At 42.5% G+C, this 13,141-nt stretch overlaps 2 protein-coding genes across 14 annotated transcripts in view; both read left to right on the top strand.

Moving 5' to 3' along the window:
- LOC123499323 (GRAM domain-containing protein 4-like) overlaps positions 1 to 5,502 on the top strand; it is a 106,936-nt gene extending 101,434 nt beyond the window's left edge. For 5 of the 6 annotated variants that reach the window (XM_045247146.1, XM_045247145.1, XM_045247149.1 and 2 more), the window contains 3 exons: positions 180 to 270; positions 2,409 to 2,550; positions 3,918 to 5,502. In XM_045247146.1, the coding sequence (XP_045103081.1) occupies positions 180 to 270; positions 2,409 to 2,550; positions 3,918 to 4,097 (413 nt within the window). In that variant the 3' untranslated portion in view covers positions 4,098 to 5,502. Of the gene's footprint in view, positions 1 to 179; positions 1,524 to 2,408; positions 2,551 to 3,917 lie in introns of those variants that run through there. The other variant, XM_045247144.1, reaches the window with a different exon arrangement.
- Positions 5,503 to 5,835: 333 nt separating this feature from the next.
- The window catches only part of LOC123499324 (uncharacterized abhydrolase domain-containing protein DDB_G0269086-like), an 81,845-nt gene continuing 74,539 nt past the window's right edge, over positions 5,836 to 13,141 (top strand). For 3 of the 8 annotated variants that reach the window (XM_045247194.1, XM_045247193.1, XM_045247187.1), the window contains exons 1-2: positions 5,836 to 6,305; positions 9,654 to 9,683. In XM_045247194.1, the coding sequence (XP_045103129.1) occupies positions 6,180 to 6,305; positions 9,654 to 9,683 (156 nt within the window). In that variant the 5' untranslated portion in view covers positions 5,836 to 6,179. The remainder of the gene's footprint in view (positions 6,306 to 9,653; positions 9,684 to 13,141) is intronic. The other 5 variants (XM_045247170.1, XM_045247184.1, XM_045247195.1 and 2 more) reach the window with 5 other exon arrangements.

The following is a 13,141-nucleotide window of genomic DNA, read 5'->3' as shown; positions in this document are numbered from 1 at the left end:
ATGAAGAGTGTTATTAAGTCAGAATTGAGACCGCCGACAAAACACTTTCCTTAAGCAGCAAAGGGGAAACGAAACGAAACATTATCGTGTGAAATACTTCCACACAAGAAGCATTGCACACTTAATTTTCTCCTCTCTAGTAATCATGCATTATTTTCTCTCTGCTTCTCTCCCTCCAGGCTGGCAAAGTGGTCGACGCTGCACCTTAGTCAACCGAGACCGCTCCCTTACCTCCGCCTTTAAGAATGGTCGACTCTACCTCACCAACAGGTTAGGCAAGCAGGAGAAACCGCTCACCTCTACCAAACTAACAATGCCTACTAACAAAATTGCAGCCTCGCCGCCCGCTAGCAAACTCACAGTGACGCACAGACCGAAGACTGGCCAGAAAGTGAGGGCCTCGGCTTCTTTCTCCTCCAAACATCCATCGGAGAGCAGCAAAAAGAGCGCCTTCACCAGGACCTATTCAGAAACTGCCTCCACCTCCTCTGGTTTCAGCTTCCTCAACATAAACAAATCAAGCAAGGGAAAGGAAACGAAAGCAGAAAAGGAGGATGACTTGCTGGAACTACAAAAGATGCTGGAGAACGTTGACGAGCAGGAGCCCATCGTCCCATCAAAATTGTTGTTCCCAGCGTGGGAGCCAAAGGGCAGTCCCAAGCTAACAAAACGCAGAGAGTTGTCCCATCAAACGTGGAAGACCCTGAGCGAGGCCAAAGAAAACCAGCCCCGTTCTCTTTCTAACACGAAGGGGGCACTGCTACATTCCCTGAGCGAGCAATGCGAGTTGCAGACAGAGTCGTCGGGAGATGAAGGCACAAACGTTTTCTGCTCCTCCCCAGACATTAAGAGAGTCAAGGCAGAGGGATCAACAGAGCAGGAAAGTGATAAAGGAAAGCAAAGGAGGTCCTGCCTTACTATGCTGAAGTCCCTCAGTACAGATGATGCCAAACCGAGAACATCAGTGATCAAATAAGCTGAACGATCGCGTCTTTTCCGCTGTGTGACTGATTGGGACCCGAGGCGATGATTCAGTGTTCTCACGCGTGTCTCTGAGTCCCTGATGCTGTGTGGCAATACTTATAACCTGACCTGGAGTGAGATAATCGCCTGACTCACCCAAAAACAAAGAAGGCAAACTGAACAAACTTGGTCTCTAAACATTTGACTTGTGATCAAATTGTTGCACGTTGATGTGAGGCTAAACTAACGTACTAACTCTTTTACCTCTTCGTCTTGTTCTTCGTTAACATCGTACACTGTGCTGTCAGACAAGGACTTCTATGTTTTGTCGTTGCTGTCGTGTGATAACAAGCATTAGTCGTTTCCTAGCTGACCAAGTATCATCTCGACCCTTGATCCACCAGCCCGCCACGAGGCCCTCACACAGCTCGTGGCAGTGTTGTGACGTTCCGTAGAGCAATACCAAATATCACACTAATCATCAGGTGTTCTCTGTCCCGGTTACTCTGTGTCGCCGTAATAATAATCTAGTCCTGAAAATAAAACACAAGTTCGAATTCCCTATAATCTTTCAACACAGTCTAACCTCAGTACGGTAGGAAGTTAGTGGCGTCTGAACGGCGCTATGTCGCGGTAAGTGTATGTGGGTGTGCTGGGGCCACTGTGCTGGTCTTCGCGTCCCCTCACTCCCTCACTCCGCTAGTCGACACTTATCACGTAAGGATGGTGTTATTGTGGTATGTCTTCTTATTTGACTTCCAGTTATTCATCACCTCACAACAAATACACAACTAATTTGAATAAACAATTACTAAATTCTTCTTTAGCTTTTGTTTTTATTAATTTGTTACTCTCTTCGCAAAGCTTCTCTTCCCTCAAGTATGTAAATGGTAACATACTTTTCAGCTTTCAAGCTATAATCTACCTTAACCACTCAATGTATAGTTGAATAGATCTATACATTTACACTTTACTTTCATTTTGAGTACAAGAATATAAGTATTTCATCAGAGTTAATGGTAGGTGTTCCTTTTATCTATATCTTAGTCTATGTAGTGAAGTTACACTCAAGGATCCTTGTCATTTTTTCCGCATCCCTCTGCTCCTCCCCCCACCAGTGGCTGACGTGACCGCCTATTTGCCTCCCACCTTGCTCACCCTTCACGTCATTTCCGACTCATTTCACCTTTCACGCCATCACCAGTGGACAGACTCAACCTTTGTGTTCCTTCTGTTCTCAAGGCTCATTCACATTTAGGAAATACGTTCATTCATCACTGACACGCCATGCACGCAACGAAGCCATACACACACACACACACACACACACACACACACACACACACACACACACACACACACACATTTTGTCGTCTACATCATGACATCATCACTCCTAATGTAATACTAATTAGACCCTCACCTGCCTACTTATATTCCGGCAGCTTCCTGTGTTTTGAGAGGAGTAAGAGTCACTCCGTCAAGAATCTGAAGTTCCCGCTGAAGGAGGTGAAAGTGGAGAAGGCCAACAGCTACCCGTGGATCCCTGGAGGCGGTATGGCCATCGAGGTGTCTGTGGATGGGAAGGTGAGTGTGGTGAGACTGTGATAGGTGGTGGTGGTGGTGGTGGTGGTGGTGGTGATAATACGGAAATTGGAAGTTATATTATATGACTTTAGAGACATCCTTAATAAAGAATTCTTATTAAAAAAAAACCTAATACTTGAAATACAACGATAGGAACAGTAATGAAAAAAAAATAATAAGTTTACCATATACTGATACAAATCTAAAAACCAATACAAACAATGAAGAGAAACCATTTATTAATAAAAAAAAAAAATGATCAAGAAATTATCAAATAACAAAAACAAAGAAAAATCAATACTCTTCAATTCCACTTCACAATTTTTCAGTCAATCAGCACCTCATAAAATAGATATGACTAAATGGAAGTGGTAAAACAAACACATCAACTTGACTTCCTCTTGAATTCCCCATCTCTGTATTCTCCCATTTTAGCACACCCATTACTGCTCACCCTTCACCAACAAAAACAAACCCGAACAAAAGTAGACCTAACGGGAGACACCGAGGAGGAAAAAAAAAAAGTTAAAATCGTCACAGAATAAGCCAGTCCCACCCAGATATCAGATCCACTCAAATTCATTCCAAGATCCGTCAAAATTGAAATCTAAATAGCAAATTAAAAAAAGTACCCAATCAGTCCTGTCTCTCTTCCTCCTCCTCCTCCTCCTCCTCCTCCTCCTCCTCCTCCTCCTCCTCCTCCTCCTCCTCCTCCTCCTCCTCCTCCTTCTTTTTCTTCTCTTCCTCATCTTCCTCGTCGTCATCATTATCGTCATCACCATTCTCATTTTCATCATCACCATTTCCCTTTAAGATTGAACTTCAGAAAAAAATATCTTTCACAACATTCTCCACCTGTCTCCGTCAGCTGTTCGTCTATTTCAAGCCACCTCAGCAAGACTTCTCATTTCATCTCACCATTTAGTTCTTTATCTTCCCTGAAATTAGACTTGACATAACCCAACCACATGCATCTCTTATCCCACTTAATCTATCTTCACCCGTCCCAGACCCATTCACTATAGACTCATTTCCTACCTAGCCAAGTCTTAAGAAAACCATCCCCCACTTGTCCCACCAGTAATATCTAGACCAGTATTAAGAAAAGCTTTGCTCTCTAACCAAGACTGATTTTAAATGCCACAGAGATGATTAGCCTGGTTTCTGCGAGTGTTTTCCTGTAAATAATACATAAATCTTGTTAATCTGTCACAACAACCACAGATATACAATTAAAAACACGTGTAACTTCAACTAAAGCTTTTTGATAACGGTACAGGTGCGGCGCAGAAGTGTTTCAAAATAGTGTCCCTACGTAGCCATTTCTTATTTAAACCTGCCCAGTAACGGCCCTCTTTCACTCACAGAGCTACTTCTTTGCCGCCATCCTCAACCGAGACGAAGTGTTTGACGACGTCCTGGAAGGGTGCAGGCGGGCGGGCTCCACCTGGTGTGACGCTCCCAATCCTTCGGAGCGGCCCAAGGATACCAAGGAACCCAAGGAAATAAAGGACCAAAAGGACGCCAAAGAAGCCAAGGATAAATAAAGTGCCAAATCTAGATGTAGAAGTAAACGTTCGTAGACACTTAAAATCTAGGCAGTCATGTATTTATACCAAACAGTCACGCACGCATACAAACACACACACACACACACACACACACACACACACACACACACACACACACACACACATCACATAGTTTTTTTTTTCAGTGTCCCAAAGAATGTCATTAAAAGTGGCATTAACATACATACAAAACAAACAATACATCATTTTTATATATGTTAAGAGGAAGCAATTACACTGCAAAAAAACTACGAATACCATGATTTTCAAACAATAAAAGAATAGAGTAAATAGATCAAGAAAAATATTACGATCAACACAACTTAGCAACACTCTCAAAACAACAATACAAGACACATAGAATCTACCTATTCATCTTCGTCCCCTTAAAGGAAAAGAAAAGATAAAAAAAAGTCCTACATGTTGCCTTGTTCCGTACCACAGACTCCCCAGTACATGCAAACACATACATGAGTTAATGAGACACACCTACTCCCTCGGTACACGGAACTGCTGCAGGCGACCTTGGGGGATGTTCTCATTGCCTCAGTTACCGGACAGCACTGAGGGCCTGGACGAGACTATCACGGGCTTCTCAGTTCACTACCGGGTACACTCAACCTTCAGTGGGATAGTTTATCACCCTCACCACTCAGAGCAGTCGATGGTGGTCTTGGGGCTTTACTTTAGTCCTCTGTTGCCTCGCGATGAAGGGGCACGACGAGGAGAGGCAGGGAGACGTGGAGAAACAGAATGTAACTGCCTGGTAATCAAATATTGAAATTTCAGGGAGGGGATGGAATAGACAGAATCCAGCAGAGTGTCATCGTAATCATCAAAATTTGTGTATTGAATGTGTGACGAGCAAAGCGAATGTGACGGTTTGCAAGGCGCAGTGCCTGATGATGTTACCTGGCAGTTGTTTGATCAAAGCGTGTGTGTGTGTGTGTGTGTGTGTGTGTGTGTGTGTGTGTGTGTGTGTGTGTGTGTGTGTGTGTGTGTGTGTGTGTGTGTGTGTGTGTGTGTGTGTGTGTGTGTGTGTGTGTGTGTGTGTACGCGCGTCGGTGCATAAATTATTGGGATAAGCACAAAAAAGCCAACAAACAGCAGTGTTTCTGGTGACGACAGTGCTGAGGAAATTCCTGCCTGTGTGCTAGAGGCGGAAGTCTGCCGTGGGTGTGAGAGGTGCTGGTATTATTAATAATGTACATCTAAAAAACTATATATATATACCTAAAGAAAAATACAGGTAGTTTTGGTCTAAAACTATCCATATATTTTAGCTGAGCATGTATATAGACCACAAGAAGTACAGCATATATCTATTTCATAAGAAATTATGTATAGCCTTTAAAAATAAACTATTTATCAGCAAGCTAGACTCAGAAGCCACTCACTTATCTCCTTCCCTGACGTGCTTGAGTCATTCCAGCATTCGGTCAAACATCATTACACCGAGAGAGCAACATACACGTGATGTAAGTGTACCAAACATTGCCCAACACCCATGACTGTTTAGTCTTTCAAAAATACATAAACAATTCTTCTGACGTGTTTGGAAAAGCCGGCTTTGGTGAGAGCGACTGAGAGAATGGCATGCAATCTCTCTTGTCACTCACTGTCAGACACTTGAAACCTCAACCGAGATTCAAGTCTGTAGGAAAGGTGTGCTGGGACCTAGAGGTGATCAGCAGCGCTTGGGTCGGGAGCAGCGATTGACGGAGGGGCGGCAGCGGCGGGGCAGGCGTGGGGGCAGCAGCGGACGGGCGGCGCGGAATCTCCCCACTCTCATACCGGCGTCCATCGTCCATGAACAACAAAATATGAGTTGTGATTGGCCGTACGGGGCGTGGCTGGCGGCGTGAAAGAGAGGCCGGGGGCGCTGGCAGGTAGCTATTTCAAGATGGTGGAGGAAGTGACGTGAAGCGGGCAGAGGGTCCAAAAATAGGTGTTTGTGGTGTGTGCAGGGCTCAGGAGCAGCAGGCCGGGCAGTGGGCGCTAGGAGCGGGGCCGCGAGGTGTTGTCAGTCCACACAGTGTCGCGAGCAACTGAGGCACCATGATGCGAGGACCAAGTTACGACGACGCTTACATCACTCGAAAAATGTCGCATATGCCTGGACCCACCTTCAACTCTCCGGGGCCCATGTCCTACGGGCGTCCCCCCTACGGCGGCTACATGCAGGTAGGTGAGGCGAAAGCACACCGCTTTCCCCAGTGTGTCCCAGACTGATTCACTTGTTTTTACCCCTTAATAATCAACACAACAAAGGAAATAACACATTCTGGGTAGAGAAACAGCAACCCACGTTGGCCCCTGCACCACGTTGTTGTCCGGCCGCCCCCACACACCTATCCGGGGGCGAGGGGGGGTGGGAGGCAGGCAGGGGGAATGCAAAGATGGCATGAGTCTGGCGTTGTCGCAGCCTCAGCCTGGCCCACGCATCCCTATCACCATTCTACCATTTTCCCTCCTATTTTCTTATAAATTCTCCACCAAGGCCTTGACTACCTACAATTCCTTTTTCTTATAGTTATCAGGTTCGTGTCAAAAGATCTTGTTGTAATAGTACTGTTGTATATCTCACCGCTACGACACACACGTTGTCCTCTACTCCACTCATTCTTTAATATTTCTTTTTGACACAATTTTCTCATCTGTCCCTCTACATCACTAATCTATGGTTCAACTACACACTTTCCACTCATTCCTCTACCCTCAAACACTCATTAAACTAAACATATATGAACTAATACCAGATCAAGAGTAAACATACAAGTTACTCATCCAAACACACATTTACTCGCATTTAAACACACTCATTCTCAGGCTCTAGTCTACAAACTAAGGCACACGCACCCCCACGCTTCGGCCTCGTGTTCCTTTCTCCCTCCTCTCGAACTCAGACCCAAATAAGGATAGGTGTCTCCTGAGGCTCTGCACGAAACGAATCCAACGCGCTCAGATTCGAAAATTATGACTGGAAAAGTGAGGTATTTGCCCTCTCTCTCTCTCTCTCTCTCTCTCTCTCTCTCTCTCTCTCTCTCTCTCTCTCTCTCTCTCTCTCTCTCTCTCTCTCTCTCTCTCTCTCTCTCTCTGAGGCTCGAGGCACGAGGACAAACACACACACACACACACACACACACACACACACACACACACACACACACACACACACACACACACACACACACACACACACACAAACAAACACACAACACACACACACACACACAGAGAGAGAGAGAGAGAGAGAGAGAGAGAGAGAGAGAGAGAGAGAGAGAGAGAGAGAGAGAGAGAGAGAGAGAGAGAGAGAGAGAGAGAGAGAGAGAGAGAGAGAGAGTGTCAACAGCGTCTTTTCACTACATGCCAAACATACTGAACCGAAATAAAACAAGCAAAAATAAGCAAATACCTAAATAAATAAACATATAAACAACAACATATCTGAAACACCAATACAAACAAAGTGTGCCTCGTCAAACCATCGGACACAATCACACTGAGAGACACACAACATGTAAACACTAATACACGAACAGCTCAATTGAAAGTCGCAAAACACTGAAACACTAATACACGAACAGATGAATTTGAAAGACACAGAATATTACAATACAATTACACAAACAGCTGAATTACATGCGACAAAAAGGAGGAACTACAAAAGAAAAACCACAAAAGAGAAAACAAGTGAAGAGCAAGTTTAGTCAAGATAGAAAGCTAATTGATCACACAGAATACAAAATTACAAAACGAAATAAACACAGCAAACATGAAACACACATGAAAACACATGAAAATATTGAAACGAAACAAAATCCACGGAAGAAACACAATATGGATACGCAAAACCCAAAACAAATACACGAATTTTAGAAAGTATAAAGGAAACACAACACACATGAATACAATACACAGAACTGAGGAACGAATAAACAACACAGAGGCAACACTACCAGCCTCGCACATGAGTAACAGACCAAACTTAACACGAGAAACAGACTGACTTTAAAATAACCAGCACATGTCTTTAATTAACACTCAGTACAGATAGATGAGGTTGGTCTGACAGCGCATCAGTAACAACACCGGTCTCTGTAACTCATTAAAATACTCTCCTAACTCTTCTTCCTTCTCCTCCTCCTTATGAGTATATGTACTATTAATACCTCAGCTATTCAATTATCTACTTCCATTGCCATATTTTTTTTTACATTGCAGCTTATACATGCCTCTCCCCTTCCGCCTTTCCACTTTTCCTTACAATTCTGACTCTGTTACACTATTTCTACAGATTAAGCCGCCGCCTACTAGGGCTATGGCTTGCTTTATTATTATTTTCTTCCGTTGTTTTAAAAGGATTTCCTGTTGTCTTTTTTGCTCCCTCACTCCCTATTCTCTCTGGTACCACGCTCAAAGCTTCTGGTGGTGGTGGTGTGTGGTGTGGTGTGGTGGTGGTGCTGCTGCTCACACTAAATATAACTAGTGCCAACCTCTCTCTCTCTCTCTCTCTCTCTCTCTCTCTCTCTCTCTCTCTCTCTCTCTCTCTCTCTCTCTCTCTCTCTCTCTCACATATCTATTGTTTTTCTTTTCTCCTTTCCCTATATTTAATTTTGTTATTTTGCTTATGCTTATTTTGCTTCATAGTTTTTTCATTATTATTTGAATAAGTTCAGTAGAAACAATAGCAGTATATTAATTATGTCACAATTCAAACACATATAAGGTGCTCTTATTTCAACACCAATACACTGACGATTCACAAACACACTCAGTACTTCAATGGTCTATAAGTGTGTAAATCACATCAATAACTAACTGCAACGAGTTACAAAGCCACGAAATCTCGCAACAAAATTATTAAGAAAATTCGTAAATTATTTGAATCATTAATCTTTAATATCATTTTAATGTTTACATTATAGCTCTTGTCTAATAAATCTAACCATAAACCAGTTTATTCCACTGAAATAAAAATAATGATAATATTAATAATAATAAAAATAATAATAAGAACAATAATAATAATATTAATAATAACAATAATAATAATAATAATAATAATAATAATAATAATAATAATAATAAGAAGAAGAAGAAGAAGAAGAAAATAAATAAATGAATAAACAATAATAATAAAAATAGTATTAATGATAATAATAATAATAATGTCATTATTATTATCATTATCGACAACAACAACAATCAAAGGAACAACAACAACAACAACAACAATAATAATAATAATAATAATAATAATAATAATAATAATAATAATAATAATAATAATAATAATAATAATAATATTAATAATAGTAATATTAATAACGATAAATAATAATGATAATGATACCAATAACTAATACACATTACACACAATTAGACATCTTTATATCGTAGTGTGTGGGTACAGATCCTTGGGAGGTCATGGGGAAGGTGGGGTGAGCCGTGCAAGCTGGGAAAGGGAAACTTACCTTTTCTCCGCTATTGGTCTCTCTTACTACATAACTTGTCCCTATTTCTCTGCAGGAACCTATGGCCTACGGATACATGCCTCCGGTCAGTAATACTCGTGCCTGTGTGCTTTTCCTAGTGACAGTCTTGTTCCGTAGTCCTCGTGCCAAGTACACCCTGTTCACATTACCTTGACGGATTAGCCCCGCCTCCTGCCTACGCTCAGATGCCCATCATTGGTTCACTTGATGGATCAGCTCGTGTCCTCCCCCTTCCCTTGCTTCTGATTGGCGAATATTGCAGGGGAATACGAGTGATGGATTGGCAATCGCTGGGTAGGATGCGAGCAGAGCAGGTTTATCCGTCAAGATAATATGACTAGACTGTAATAAATGGTGTTTGTCTTAGCATGGTTTGTCAGTCCACCATCATCTGGCCACGTCCCTTAGCGAGCACAGCGTCATGCTCCTTTACTATGGCAGCCGGTCTTGCCTGTGTTCTTACTCGTTGGTCTGGTGGCATTGCACGAGCTGGCACCACTCTCGGGTTGTAAAGAGCCACTGTTGTCAAGAATATCTATTGGATCTGGTGCCATTAACCTCAGTGTCAGTGATGCTTCTTTAAGTGACTACCGAGCTGCAAAGTCTTTTGTCTATCTTTTATAATTTATAGTGTCAGTAAATACTAAACGTCTTGTTCACATCCAAACTGCAGAAATTTTAGAAGTAATAATTTCCATTGGTTTGGTGGTGCCCGTCACCTGCCTGGCGCCTGCCATCCCTCAGGCGGCCATGAACTCCAGTTAAAGTAAACGTACAATAAGATCTTGCGCACCGTTGCCAAAATGAAAAGGTAGATACACATTCTTGGCTGATATAAACACTTGGCAATACTCGTTTCCGGTACTACTGTATCTCAGAGGATGTTTTCTGCATATTATTTTACACATGTGAAAAATAATACTGAAACTGAGGACTTCCATCTAACACCTCACCAACACCTCAACAACACCTCCTGGCAGCCACGTGTACTTCTATTCAGTAATTTTTCTCTGTCTTTCATGTGTTAAGGAAGCTGGCCAAAGGCTAACATAAATTATATAATAAATCTTGCTTAAACACAACCCTGTAAAATGTTGAGTAGTAAAGCGTCCCAATTAAGTTGGGCAATTTAGTTCCGGGTGCGTCTTGAAACTGCACTCCTGACAAGGCCCAAGTCACACGGGGTTGGAAAAGCCGTAAAACATTATCTCCAGCTGAAATACTATTCATGGCCACGATTTTGATTTGGTTTGAAAAAAAAAAAAAGAGAAAAAAAATGTATATTATTGATGTGGTAGGATGATGACGACAATGATGATTATGACGATGATGATGATGATGATGATGATGATGGTGATGATGATAATGAAGATGATGATAAATGATCATGAGCCTGTGTGTGTATCTGTAGGAGTGTTGTGTAGTGTAGCCAGTGAAGACCACACAGCACATCCCATGCATAGAGACAATAGAAAACAAAAACTGCATGGTTTGTTACATTCGATATCAGTATCACTTGTGTTTTCTGTAGTTACTCTAGCTTTTGTATAAACTTTAGTATTTGGGTTGCCTAGCTACATAGAGAGAGTGTCATAGTGAGACAACTGCATGTGTACCATTGTATTGCAGCTGACGGACAATCATGCCCCAAATAGCAGTCTTTGTCCCTCTCATTCCCTAGAAATGCTGGAGACTATATACAATGCACACAGGTATAAATGTATTCCCTCCAGACGCCCAACTATCAGAAACTGTCTTCCGTGTAATTCGCCCACAGCCTTCAAGAGCACGCGCCAGACACGAGGGGGGGAGAGAGAGAGAGAGAGAGAGAGAGAGAGAGAGAGAGAGAGAGAGAGAGAGAGAGAGAGAGAGAGAGAGAGAGAGAGAGAGAGAGAGAGAGAGAGAGAGAGAGAGAGAGAGAGAGAGAGAGAGAGAGAGAGAGAGAGAGAGAGAGAGAGAGAGAGGAAAGTATAAAGATCCGTATTTGTTTGAACTTTAAGAATTCTTGTAAAAACATCACGTAGAATCCCAATCAACACAAACGCTATCTTCCTCACGCCAACACATCGCGTCAGAACAATTCCATGCATTTCAACCAGATGTGCTATTCTATATTGGGTTACGCTGTCCAACCAACATTTCTCCTCTTTTAAACAATACAATAACATTTCCATACAGCACAGGTCAGGAAACTCACAAAGGGACAGCAAGCACTTAAAAAATAAAGACAACTGTGATGGGTACTCAAAATGTGCCTTTGGAAGCAACTGACAACCCCCCCTCCCATCCACAGGTGATGAATGACTAACTCACCTTCATCCCCTCCGCTTAATACATGTGTTTCTCTCACTAGCAGAGTAAGAAACGTACATTAAGCAGCCAGAAACTCCCTCACTGACTTTGCAGCAGCCATCAAGTTCTACCCAGAAATCAATTGAACTAATTCTCAGTGTGTATCCTGCAGGTGGAGGAAGGGAGCTGGGGAGAGGAAGGGAGCGAAAGATGTTCTACTTCAACCCTGACATTTCGGTGTTGTCGTTCTATGCGAAAGGAGGAAGAGGACGAGAGATGGGAAAGAAGGAAAGAGAGAGAGAGAGAGAGAGAGAGAGAGAGAGAGAGAGAGAGAGAGAGAGAGAGAGAGAGAGAGAGAGAGAGAGAGAGAGAGAGAGAGAGAGAGAGAGAGAGAGAGAGAGAGAGAGAGAGAGAGAGAGAGATGAAGAAGGAAAGGGCGAGAGATGAACAGGAAGAGAAAGACGAGAGATGAGGAAGGGAAAGGTGAGACATGGGGAGGAGGGGACAGACGTGAGATTGGAAGGAAATTAATACTGGTCAACGCTTCCAAGCATGAAATTGAAAAATCAACAAATAAGTGAACGAAAAATAGTTCGCAGTGGGAACCTGAAACCGCGATGCGATTCTTTTTTTAAGTAAACATGTAATTCAATCACGTTTAGATCCCAACCACCGACAAGAGAGCTAGAATTGATGAGCACACTTTCACGGGGGAGGTATGAATGTTGCTGACATGTCTACCAGATGAGAGACATCGAGGTACTCACAAACGTCAAGATGTATCGAAGACATCAAAAGACGTCATTGATAATACATAAAAAGAGCACATACACGTGTATAAAGACCAGCGAATCACAGGGGCGACGCATCATTTGACAGGAGCTTTTAGAAGATTACGACTGAGTAATTTATGAACGTCATTTGTGACTAAAGGAGACAAGACTGAACACACACAGGTACTAGTCAATATAAACCAGCCTGCCTCTTATATAAAAAAAGAGGTGATATGATAATGAAGGCTAGAAAAGATCAATTGAGGATCGATCTGTATTGGAATGGGGAAGAAAATGAAAACTGTAAGTAAAGAAAAATGCTTTACAATATCAACACCGAAAGGAAAACGGATCATGGTCTAAGAAACACGTCATTCACATTTCAATTCATGAGAAGGACAGCAGAGGACAGCCAGGACAATGAGGAGGAACCCGAGAGGCGTAAGGCGTAACAACA

The sequence above is a fragment of the Portunus trituberculatus genome, chromosome 49, assembly GCF_017591435.1.
Source record: "Portunus trituberculatus isolate SZX2019 chromosome 49, ASM1759143v1, whole genome shotgun sequence".
NCBI lineage: Eukaryota > Metazoa > Arthropoda > Malacostraca > Decapoda > Portunidae > Portunus > Portunus trituberculatus.
The sequence above is the reverse complement of the archived record's forward strand: the minus strand, read 5'-3'. Positions and strand labels throughout refer to the sequence as shown.